This window comes from Equus quagga, chromosome 3 (genome assembly GCF_021613505.1).
Source record: "Equus quagga isolate Etosha38 chromosome 3, UCLA_HA_Equagga_1.0, whole genome shotgun sequence".
In the NCBI taxonomy this organism is placed as follows: domain Eukaryota; kingdom Metazoa; phylum Chordata; class Mammalia; order Perissodactyla; family Equidae; genus Equus; species Equus quagga.
In genome coordinates, this window is record NC_060269.1 from 112,851,036 (window position 1) to 112,863,858 (window position 12,823).

The 12,823-nt window shown below is 36.7% G+C and overlaps 2 protein-coding genes across 2 annotated transcripts in view; both read right to left on the reverse strand.

Moving 5' to 3' along the window:
• Nucleotides 1–7,961: 7,961 nt before the first annotated feature.
• On the reverse strand, nucleotides 7,962–11,810 carry LOC124236828 (exocyst complex component 1-like). The gene is made up of 3 exons (XM_046655767.1): nucleotides 11,799–11,810; nucleotides 10,985–11,206; nucleotides 7,962–9,321 (listed from the first exon to the last, which is right to left on the reverse strand). Exons 1-3 carry the CDS (start codon nucleotides 11,808–11,810, stop codon nucleotides 9,169–9,171), a joined length of 387 nt encoding a protein of 128 aa, XP_046511723.1. The 3' UTR covers nucleotides 7,962–9,168.
• A 741-nt stretch (nucleotides 11,811–12,551) lies between these two features.
• LOC124236829 (exocyst complex component 1) overlaps nucleotides 12,552–12,823 on the reverse strand; it is a 51,139-nt gene continuing 50,867 nt past the window's right edge. The window contains exon 18 of the mRNA XM_046655768.1: nucleotides 12,552–12,631. Coding sequence (XP_046511724.1) covers nucleotides 12,552–12,631 — 80 coding nt within the window. The remainder of the gene's footprint in view (nucleotides 12,632–12,823) is intronic.

Sequence of the window (12,823 nt, forward strand, 5' to 3'; positions counted from 1 at the left end):
CAAGTGCCTTCATTCCACCCAGTGTCACTCTGCTCAAGATTCAGATTCCTGGCAGAGGCAGAGTCTGATTGGTCTGGCTGGTATAGTCATCTGCCTAATCCTTATGGAGCATGGGGACTGTCATGGATAGTCCTACCAGGATCCAGGATGAATCTACTGTGATATAGAGTGAGAAACAGCTCAATTCATTTCTAGAGTATTTTGATAAATTTTATGCCCCCTGATAAAAAGCAATGTAATTTTTCAGGCAGAAAAAAGAAACTGTGGTCCAAAGACAAGGGTAAGAGACAGGAAATCATTAAAAGGCAAGGGACCCTGAGAAGAAGCTGAGATATCATGATTCTTAGGATGATGCCCCAGGAAGAGGCATATTACTTTAGGCTTCATCAGTAAAAGTCAAAGTATTCAGTGCATTGTACTCTAACTGTTTCTCCTCTCTTCTGTTTAGAGAACGGTTCACTCTGATAAATCTTATGGTTTGATAGGTCTTACAGCAGATTACTCCTCCTGAGTAAACAAATATGGAAACGAATTTTTATGAGCACAAGTTAGATGTGGTACATTTATAGCTATAATTTAAAGTAAACTTGGCTTAAAAATCCTAGGTAAAGTTATAGTAAGTAAATTTTGATACAAACCACTTCAAGATTTTTTCTTCAAATTAAATTTTGGTGCCTACAAACTTTCTTCCGAAAGTATGTGGTGCTTTGGATTAAATGTATTATTCCACTACTTAGAAATCCTTTCAGAAAGTTCTCTTTCCCTAAGTGCTATAATATTGACTGGTCAATGCTGACCTCAAAATAGTGGCAGAGAATCGATATTGGCTTAGTTACAGCTTGGCAAAGCCCGCAGGGTAAACTAATAGGAGCTGTTCGTTCAGAAAAACCATCCAAAGATAAGGGGCTCTTTTAAAGTATAGCAAATGCAAGATATGTTAAATGCTAATGCAACAATGTAAAATTTCTTCCAAAGAACTCTCAGACTTTTCTGCACGTATTATTACTTAAATCATCCACAAAACACAAAAGGACCATGACTGTGCAATGAAAGTTAAATAGAAACCTCTGATGATTAATAGTAACTTATGGATAAACATTAAAGAAATTAAACCCAGTGCCCTAAAATTTCAAATAATTTCACTTACTCTGTTTACTATTTGTACACGTTATTTTTACATATTTGCTATTAACGCACACATGTCATTCTATGATTTACATTTTTCTTTGATTCCTCAACATAATCCTCCTACCTTCACGGTCACATCTGCCACAGCCCTAATTGTCTCTTCATTTCACAACATACCAAGAAGGAAGTAGACATAGAGGCAAAAGTCCCGTGTATCTCAGGAACTTCCTCTTTTGGAAGTTCCTCTCTGATCTCGGAGAAGATGCCTTCTTAGGATTGCTGGACAAGCAGTTTGCTCATAGATTGATGTTGCTTTGTCTTGGTTGCCATGGTGTCCATTGCCCCTTTGTACCTCGTTTGTCTTTTTTCATATATTCCTCTCCCTCTTTCCATCTATCTCATTGCCTTTTGAGTGCTTTCTCCATCCTCTTTTGGAAATATGAATTACTCCTAAATGAACTTAGTACCACACTCTCTCAGGACTTTAGGTAAGTGAGCATTGTATCACAGTGCCGCCAAACATAACAACTGAGAACTCTTTTTAAACCACAAGCATAAATGTCAGCTGTCTCCCAAAGGAGAAAAAGCCAAATTATCCTAATTTGCTCAGAGGTATGAATGATGTAAGTCTACACTGTAAAGCTTTGCAACTCAAACTGTGGGCTATAGACCAGCAGCATTGATATTACTCGGATCTTGTTAGAAATGCAGAATCTCGGACTACACAAAACCTGCTGAATCAGAATCTACATTTCAACAAGATTCCTGGTTGTTTCACATGGACATTAAAGTTTGAGAAGCACGGATGGAAAGGATCCCAAAGCATATACTTATGCAAATTAATAATCTTACTTTTTTGACACAAATCTACTATTATGTATTTAACCTTCCTGGCACAGCCATTTTTACTTAGTACTTTTTCATTTACAGATATTCTCTAAATTATCATTTTCAATGGTTTGTCTAAGAGGTCTGTGTTCCTCTTCCTCTATCCTTTCTAGCAAACCATAGCATAGATCTTTAAGGTCTAGAAAACTATAGCTAATGGGAGTCATCCACTGTCTTTTCTTTAAATAAGAGCCGTACACTTTCTGTTAAAATTAACCGTTGCCTGTTAATGGAGATATTGGACAGTGTTTGCTCCTTGGATGGGATGTGTATTTCTATCATTCCTGCTATCAGTCGAGAAAAAGAAAGACCAGCCCTTTGAGAGGAAGTTTAGTGTTGTGTATCAGCTCTGTTAATACCTGGCTTGGACCTTGATCAAGTCACTGGGTCTTCTTTGGCCCCAGACTGTCATCTATAAATGTCCAGATTTCATTATATAGCAATAAAGGTATATATATACCCACACGTATATAATATATATGAATTTGATTTTACGTTTTTAAATGAAATGTTGCACTGATATAAAATAAGATTTGTAAGGTGTATGTAAGGTATAAAGTGTCATGGTCCAATGAAACTCATGTACCCACTGCCCAGTTCAAGTAAAAGAACATTACAATATGCCTTTAAAACCCTGTGTGGCCCTCCCACGTCCCATACCCTTCTCTTCCTGCCCTCTAATTACTCTCCAGAATTTTGGGATCACTCTCTTGCTTTTCTTCAGTTTTACCACATTTGTAACCCTAAACAATACATTGCTTAATTTTGCAGTTGTGTGTACACTGTTGTGTGTAGCTAAAATTCACTCATTTTCGCTACTATATTGGCATTCCATTGAATGATTATACCTGAATTTATCCATTCTATTGTTGATGGACATTGGGTTGTCTGCAGTTTTTTGCTACTACAAACGGTGCTGATAGAGTCTTTGTTAAGACTTTGCGCTAATGCCTAAGTGCGTGAGTCTCTTTATGGAAGTGATTCTCAATCCTCACTGAATATCAGAATCACTGAGGAGCTTTCAAAAATTGTAGAATGCCTGGGCTCTGCCCTGACGCAGTTGAAATCTAACGTCTGGAGGTGGGGCCCAGGCATCTGTATTTTACAGGGACACTTAAGTAGTTTGTGTTGAGCTTTCCTGCTTTGGAGCACACAGTTAGGAGTAGAATTGCTGAGTCATACACTACACTCGTCTTTAACTTTACTAGATAATGTCAAATTGTTTAAGTAATTATACCAGATTATGCTTCTTCCAGAAGCATTTGTGTTCTGGTGACCTCACATCTCTTTAAATTTAATTCACATTTCTGTGATGTCAAATAAAGGTGAACACTTCATATGCTTATTGGCCATTCTGTTTCCTTCTTCTGTGAAATGTCTGTACAAGTTTTTCATCCTTTTTGTCTATTGGTTTGTCTGTTTTTTCTTTTTACCTGATTTTTAGGAGTTTATAAGTTTTGGATACTGATTGTTATATGTTGCAACTTTTGTCTCTCAATTTGTGGTTTGTTGTTTCACTTTCATCAAAAGATGAACACAAGTTCCTAACTTTAACGTAGTCAAACATAATTTTTTTCTTTATGATTTGCAATTTTGCATCTTGTTTAACAAAATCCTTCTCTGTTCTGAGATTAAAAAGATACTCTCTTATACTGTCTTCTAAAGGTTCTATGGTTTTGCCTTTCACGTTTGGGAATTCAATACACGTGGAATTCGTTTTGTCCATGGTGTGAGGTAAGGGTTCAATTTTTACATTTTCTCTTTTGGACAACCTGTCCCAGCATCATTTATTCAAGTCTATCTTTTCCCCACTGATTTGCCACACCACAGCTGTGATAAAGCAAGGGCCCATAGTTGTGTGGGTCTTCTTCTGGGCTCTCAGTTTTGTTTCACTGGTCTACTTATCTTTGCACAAATACAACGCTGCTTTAATTATAATAAGGAAACTCCTTCTACCTCATTTCTCAAGAGTGTCTTGGCTATTAGATTTTTGTTTTTCCATATAAATTTTAGAAACAGCTTTTCAGGTCCCACAGAAACCAAACCAAACCAAAACAGTTGTGACCTTTGCCTGGAATTGCACTGTGTGTTTAATCTCCAAGTATTTTGGGATTTTCCTGTTATCTTTCTGTTATTGATTTCTAGTTTAATTCCATTGCAGTCTGAGAGCAGATATTATATCATTTCTGCTCTTTTAAATGTATTAAGGTGTGTTTCATGGTATAGAATGAGGTTTACCTTGGTGAATGTTCCATATGACCTTGAGAAGAATGTGTATTCTTCTGTTACTGGATGAAGTAGTCTATAGATGTCCATTATATCTGTTTCATTGATGGTGTTGTTGAGTTCAATTACATCCATAGTGATTTTCTGCCTACTGGACCTGTCCATTTCTGACAGAGGCGTCTTGAATTCTTCAACTATGCATCAGTTTTTACCTGATGTATTTCAGTGCTCTGTTGTTAGGCTTATACACATGAAGGATTGTTATGTCTTCCTAGATAATTGACCTCTTTATTATTGTGTAATGCCCTTCTTTATCCTTGATAACTTTCCTTACTCTGCAGTCTGCTCTTTCTGAAATTTTTTTTGAAGTATTTTTGTCTTTTTTCTACAAACAACTAGCATTGTATCTGCCATAGGTAGACATCTTGGATGACCCATCCAAGGAAGGTCACTCAGTCCAACTTCATGAAGCCGATGTCCTTAGCATACTTGCAGAAGCACTGGTGGCACATGTTGAGGCCATTATTTCCAGATCAGGCCGTGCTGGTTGGAGCAGACATGGCAAGAACGAGAACCCTGGCCAAATTTCCTCCAATGTCTTCAGTAGAGCTGCTGGTGACCCATGTTGCATTCTCTTCTTTCTGAAATTAATATATGTACTCCTGCCTTCTTTTAATTAGTCTTAGCACGGTATATCTTTCTCTATCGACTTACTTTTAATGTATATGTGTCTTTTAAGTTTCTTGTAGACAACATATAGTTGGGTCTTGTTTTTTGATCCTCTCTGAAAATCTCTGTCTTTCAATTGGTTCATTTAGACTATTGACATTCAAAATGATTTTTGATAAAGTAGGATTAATAGCTACCATATTTGTTACTGTTTTCAATTTTTTGTCCTTGTTTTTTGTTCCTAGTTTTGTCTTCCATTTTTCCTCTATTGTTTGTGGTTTCAATTGAGCATTTTATATCATTCCATCTTCTCTCCTTTCTTAGCATATCAATTATACTTCTGTTTAAACTTTTTTATGTGGTCGGCCTAGAGTTTGCAATATACATATACAACTAATCTAAGTCTTCCTTCAAATAATTCTATACTGCTTCGTGGATGAGTCCCTTATAATAACAAAATAATCCTAATTCCTCTCTCATACCTTGCATCATTGCTATCATTCATTTCACTTATAGATAAGCATGTATCTGCATAAATAATCGAACATATTGTGGTTATTATTATTTTGAACAAACTTTTGTCTGTTAGATCAATTAAGAATAAGAAAAATAAAAGTTTTCTTTTACTTTTACTTATTCTTTCTCTGAGGCTCTGCCTTTATGTAGATTGGAGTTTCTGACCTACATCATTTTCCTTCTCTCTGAAGTTCTTGTAACATTTCTTGCAAGGCAGGTCTATTGACAACAAATTCTCTCAATTTTTGTTCATCTGAGAAAGGCTTTTATTTCTCCTTCATGTTTGAAGGATAATTTTGCAGGGTGCATAATTCTAGGTTGGTGGGTTTTTTTTCTCTCAGTACTTTAAATATTTCACTCCACTCTCTTCCATCTTGCATGGTTTCTGAAGAGAAGTGGAATGTAATTCTTATCTTTATTCCTCTATAGGTAAGGTGTTTTTTTCCTCTGGCTTCTCTCGGGATTTTTTCTTTATCTTTGATTTTTCTGTAGCTTGAAAACGATATGCCTAGGCGTAGTTTTTCTGGCATTCATCCTGCTTGTGGTTCTCTGAGTTTCCTGGATCTGTGGTTTGGTGTCAGACATTAATTTGGGGTAAATATCAGTCACTATTGTTTCAAATAGTTCTTCTGTTCTGTTCTTTCTTCACCTTCCAGTATTCCCATTACATGCATATTACACCATTTGTAGTTGTCTCATAGCCCTTGGATAGTCTATTCTGTGTTTTTTTTCAGTCTTTGCTTTTGGGTTTTGGAGGCTTCCATTGAGATATCCTCAAGCTCAGAGATTCTCTCCTCAGCTGTGTCCAGCCTACTAGTAAGCCCATCAAAAGTATTCTTCACTCCTTTTACAGTATTTTTATCTCTAGAACTTTCTCTTGATTCTTTTTGGAATTTCCATGTCTCTGCTGACATTACCCATCTGTTCTTGCATGCTCTCTACTTTGTCCATTAGAGCCCTTAGCATATTAAACATGGTTGTTTTAAACTCCTGATCTGATAATGCCAACATCCCTGCCATATGAGAGTCTGGTTCTGATGCTTACTCTGTATTTCAAACTGTCTCTTGCCTTTTACTTATGTATTTATTTTTTGCTGAGGAAGATTCTCTCTGAGCTATCATCTGTGCCACATAGTATTTACGTGGATCACCACCACAGCATGGCCACTGACAAGTGGTGTAGGTCTGCCTGGGGAAGTGAACCTGGGCCGCCAAAGCAGAGCGTGCTGAACTTAACCACTAGGCCATGGGGCTGGCCCCCGTTTTTTGCCTTTTAGTATGCTTGTAATTTTTTGATAGCTGGACATGATGTACCGTGTAATAGGAATAGTCGTAAATAGGCCTTAAGTAATGTGGTGGTAAGGTGTTGGGGGAGAGGAAGCATACTATATTCCTATCATTAGGCATGTCTTTTAGTGAGCCTCTACCTCTGGCCTGTGAACTTCATCTGTGCTTTTCAGTCCCCTCTCCCCCTTTAGGTGGGAAAGGATGACTAGAGTGGGCTGAAGTTGGGTATTTCTCTTTCTCTGTGTGTAAGGCTAGAACCAGCTGGAGTTGGGTATTTCCCTTCTCCCAGGTCAGTTAGGCTCTGGTTAAAGTTTCTCCTAAGTGCAGACTTTGTTAAGAACAGAATATGGGGCCAGCCCCAGTGGCCCAGTGGTTAAGTTTGGCACGCCCCGCTTCGGTGGCCCAGGTTCAGTTCTTGGGCATGGACCTACACCACTCGTCTATCAGTGGCCATGCTGTGATGGTAGCTCACATACAAAATAGAGGAAGACTGGCAACAGATGTTAGCTCAGAGTGAATCTTTCTCAGGAAAAAAACCCCCACAAAACGGAATACACTGGCATATTTCAAAATGGTTCCTTCCCCTCCTTGTGCCTGCAAGAAGCACAGGGGATTTTTCTCTGATACTCAGTGTGACACCTGTGATAGAGCTCTAGGAGTAAAACTTACAAAAGTTTTACCCCCAGTGACTGGGTCCTCCCTGAATTTTTATTTCTCAGACTTATCCACACTCAGCCTCCAGGACTTTGTCAGCTACAGTTCAGTTTTCTCTCCCTCAGCACTGGTTCCTATAGAGGCTTCAACTTGGGGGTTTCTGCTCCTGTAAACGGTGATTCTCTGTAATCCCCTGTCAGTCTCTCCAGTTGTGTCAGTGGTTCGCCCTGTGACCTCACTTCTCATACAGATCTAAGAGGAGCTGACTTTTCAGTTTGTTCAGTTTTTTACTTGTTGTTAGGATGGAGAGACTACTTCCAAACTTATGTGCTGGACTGGAAACTGGAAGTCTGCAGTGAATCTTTAAATTTAAGAATGACTTCTCTTTCTACTACATTATGTATTGTTATCTAGAAACATGAAATACTCCTCCAATTATTTAAGCCTTCTTTAATATCTTTCAATAGTTTTATAATTTTCTCCATAAAATTCTTATACATCTTGCATTAGTCAGTTCAGGCTGCCATACAAAATACCACAGACCGAGAGGCTTAAACAACTGAAATTTATTTTCTCACAGTTCTGGAGGCTGGAAGGCTGAGATCAGGGTGCCAGCTTGGTTGGGTTCTGGTGAGGTCTCTTCCTGGCTTGCGATGGCCACCTCCTTGCTGTGTCCACAGATGGCAGAGAGCGAGCTTTGCTGTCTCTTCTCAGATCTACTGGATCAGGGCTCCATCCTTATGACCTCATTTAGCCTTAATTACCTCCTTGAAGACCTTATCTGTAATACAGTCACATGAGGGGAGCAGCTAGGGCTTCCACATCTGAATTTTGAGGGGGACGAAATTCATTCCTTAGGACATTGTGTTACACTTAGTCCGAAGTACTAGATATTTTTCATGCATATTATAAACGGTTTTATTTTTCTTATTACACTTTTAAGTGTTTTGCAGTAAATGAACACATAATTAATTTTTGTAGATTGATTTTCTAAGAAGGTGCTTTTATATATACAAAAGAGCATATAACAGATCTAAGAAAATTATCAAATTTCAACTTTTTTGAAAATTTTTTTATTTCAGAATCATTGCTACACAGTCACATAATCCTCAAAACCCAAGTTTACAACTGCTCATCACAAGATCCCTTATCCATATACACATTAGTTAGAGGGAAAAAATTCTATACAATGTTTTAGTAGTTACATGATTTGTAAACAAAACTGAATTAGTGAGAGCTGAAGAACTCTCAGGGTATTACACAGAGGATACCTACTCTCAAATACAAGAAGCTGGGCAATCAAGGAAAATTTCCTATTCAGTCATAGAAATAGGCTAAAGGCATTTTATGATGCGATAAATACTTTAAGTTAGTACACAACCTACTGGGCAAATAAAATTGTTACATAGGTTGGTATGCCCTTTGCCCTTGAATACTTGTAGTATGGTATTACCCATTTATCTGATACTTAATAATACACAGAATTTCAAGTCTGGGGGCCAGCCCCGTGGCTGAGTGGTTAAGTTCACTTGCTCTGCTTCAGCGGCCCAGTGTTTCACCGGTTTGGATCCTGGGCGTGGACATAGCACTGCTCATCAGGCCATGCTTAGGTGGCGTCCCACATGCCACAACTGGAGGGACTCACAACTAAGGTATACAACTATGTACTGGGGGGATTTGGGGAGAAAAAGCAGAAGGAAAAAAAAAATTTCAAGTCTGGGTTTTCAAAACAGTTGCTTGATGTTTTTGAATAATGTACTCAGACTGCTTTTTCATTTATCTTTTCTCCTTTCATACAGTTTAGTGGGACTGTGCGATGCTGGAGCAATAATCCAGAATGTCCTGAATAGTGAATTCCATTGTAACACCAGATCCAGGGTAACAGCGAGCTATCAAACCTTCAAAGTGCTTGTACTGGCGTATAAATTCATCCTGCATGGAGTGCCATACCACCTATTACAAAAACGAAAATAAAAATCATTTAACTATGAGTGGAAATAACACAGAGTCAAGTAGGTAGAAATAACATCAAGACATAGTCTAAGAATTTAGAACATAGTTGAGCACATATTCATAGTTGAGAACATGCATTCTGGAGCCAGAATCCTAGCTCCTCCTACTTACAAGATTTGTGACGTTGAGTATGTTACATCACTGCTCTGTGCCTCAATTTCCTTATCTGTAAACTGAGGTAATAATAATAATGCCTTCCTATAAGTTTATTGTGAGGGTTAAATGAGTGAATGTATGTTAACTGCCCAGAACAGTGTTTGACACACTAAGCACTCATGCTATTTTAGCTGTTGTTTTATCTCCTCCAATATCCAACACAGATGTGAATATGCAAAATTATACATGGAAAAAAGACTAGTGATTAAATGAAATGCAACTATTAATGCTTAAATCTTATTTCAGATGAAAGTTTAAAAATTTCTTTATCTAAAATTGATGATGTGAAACATTGCTTGATGCCACAGAGGACACCAAGATGAGGCAGACCAATTATCAGCATCCAAGGAATTATAATCTTGGAGTGGGAACTAACATGTAGACAACTATCAAGACAGAGTCTGATACGCACACTGACATAGCAGCTAATATTAATAGGTTACATTTATTGACATTTGCTCTATATCAGCACAGTACGAAGTGCTTAATGTACATATTATTTTATTTAAGTCTCACGACAACCTGGTGAGGGTGGATACTATGATCATCATCCCTATCTGACAGCTGAGGGAATGTATTCTTCCAGAATTTTTCCTTGTAAGTCTTAAATTTCATAAATCCTCAATTCCTGTCAATTTAAGACTATTTACTAAACAGTATTACACTTTCTACTTTTCATCTTTTAGCTCATGGCATTTCTTCCACCTGGAAGCAACTCCTCCCACTTGATCTGTTAATTTACCATCTGGCTTTCAGAGGCTAACACAATGCAATACCCCTCATGTAGGCTTCCATGATGTTGAAATCAGATTTATTCTCACTCATCTCTGGGCTTTTCAGTATGGTTTATAAAGAATAAGGGCTCAATATGGGGTTTAAATCTCGCTCTACCATCCATTAGCTATGGGATCTTGGTCACATCACTCCATCTCTATAAGTTTTGATTTTCTCATCTATAAGATGGCAATGACAATACAGAAGTGCCCACTATACAAGAGAGGTATTATTTCCGCTTTTCAAATAAGGACATTGTGGCTCAGAGAGGTTAAGTAACTTGCCCAAAGTCATGAAACTTAATCTGGAGCCAGATTATGAACCCATTTCCAACTCCAACCCTCATGCTCAGAATCACCCCACTGTACTCTACTATATTCCATTTCCTTCCTCCCCTCAAATCTAAAAAAACAAAAAAATCCCATTCCAAACAAAAGAACAACTTAATGCCTTAAAACAATAAAACAGAAATGTAAAATAAATAGGAATAGCCATATAAACATATAAATATTACTCCTTTCTTCCTCACAATTCATTAGTGTGGTCTGTACTTTATGAAACTTTCCTCTTACATTAAAATTCGAAAATCTGTAGCGTCTCTGGAGGAATATTTCAGAGAAGGTAACATATGCAAGGATGTTCAAGCTAGGATGGTTACAAGGGCTCAGCATACCTGGAGTAAGTTCTCCTCTTCACACAAATGCTTATCAACCTTCTTGTAGAGGTTGTCTAAGCCTTTTTTCACTTCCTTTCCAGGGTACTCTTTAATAACTTTACGAAGCTCTTGTTTGTTAAATGCAAGCTGATAGCTTACTTCTTCCTCTCTTATACCCTGGGCTACACGAGCTTCAACGCCTTCAAAGAAATGCTTCAAGGAAATGAAAAGAAATAATGGCTAAGAACTGCTTTTATTACCACTTAAATTTTTAAAAATCTGATTATAAAATAGTATATATTCACTTTGTAAAAAATCAGACATTGTGTAAAAGCATAAATGATAAAATAACAATCAGCTATTATCACACCACTCAGAGATAACCACTGTTAACATTTTCGATTTCCTTCTAGTCTGTTGATGTATGTAAATGAGATTATAATTTTGTTTGTTGTAGTTTCCATTTAATATTATATATGTTTTTTCCTAAATATAAATTATAATGGCTGTATAATATTCCCACCCAATCACAGAGCCATAATTTATTTATTCATTCCTCCAACACTGAATATTTAATATTTTTCAGAGTTGGCAAAGTCTACTCAGATTTTAAAAAATCTATTATAAATACAGTTTTCAGAAATATCTTCTGTACATAGTATTTACCTACATTACTGATTACTTTTCAGTATAAATTTCTAGGACTGCAATTCCTCAGTTGAGAAGTATAATTTTAAGTATTCTGAAGACTCTTCACATAGACAAATTACTTACTGAGAAAGTTCAATTTATAATTCTGTCAACAGTCTATGAGACTGCTACCTTACCATACCACCATTAGCATTATCACAATTTAAAAAACACTGCCATTTTGATGAGTGTAAAAGGCTTATTTGTTGCTTTAGTTCGCAATTCTTTGGCTATAAATGAAGTCAACCTGCTTTCACACATTTAGTAGTGTATTCAGGACCCTGGTCCATTTACATAATGGGATCTTACTGCTTTCCTTGATTTAAAAAATATCTTTACACTAAACATCTGATTTTGTTGTATTCTTACAAATATTCTTCTCAGGTTGTCTTTTAAGTATATTTGTTTTTTTAAAATGCAGTTTCATTGACTGGCATGCATTTATTTGAGCACTATACAATATGATTTAATACTGACAAGTCAAATCCTCTTATGTTACTTTTCTCTAAAATTTTCTTAGCAATTATTATGTTTATTTTTCATTATTCTTTTTTTGATAACTTTTTGATAAGCCTATTCCTGGTTGCTCTTAAAATTTTGTTTCTACATAAGATTTTAACTGATTATTGCTGACATGCAGGAAATAAATTGTTTTTCTATATATTTATTTTGAATCCTGCCACTTTACCAGAATGGCAAAATTACCAATAATTTCAACATATTATGTACAGCTAATTATAATTCTGACTCCCCTTTCCATATAATTTATTTAATGTTTCGGGTCTTATCACACTGGCTACTGCTTCCATAACAATGTTAAAAAATAAAGGATCTAGCAATGTTTCTGCTTTAAATCTGATTCCAAAGGGAATGCCTCTGATGCTGCTGGTAAGTATCACGAAGGCTTTAGGTCTGAGACAGACCCTTCACCTAAAGGAGCATCTGTCTGTTCTTCAGTTTTACAAGGAATTGATTCTGCATTTGATTAAATGTGGTTTAAGTATTTCTTTGAATTGTTGACAAGAGATATGTATTTTTTATTTTACTCTAATTTCAAGATAAAAACACATAAAAGATGTCTAATCATGGTGCGGACAAAGTTAGAAAGGTCCATTTAAGCTTCCACTATGTTGCAAAGTTCTCTAAAACCATCATTTCTTATTTTTA

Coding starts and splice junctions, on each gene's coding strand:
- LOC124236828 (XM_046655767.1), bottom strand. Junction 9,322..10,984: donor AAGAGGAGAACTTACTCCAG/GTATGCTGAGCC, acceptor TTTTTGTAATAG/GTGGTATGGCACTCCATGCA.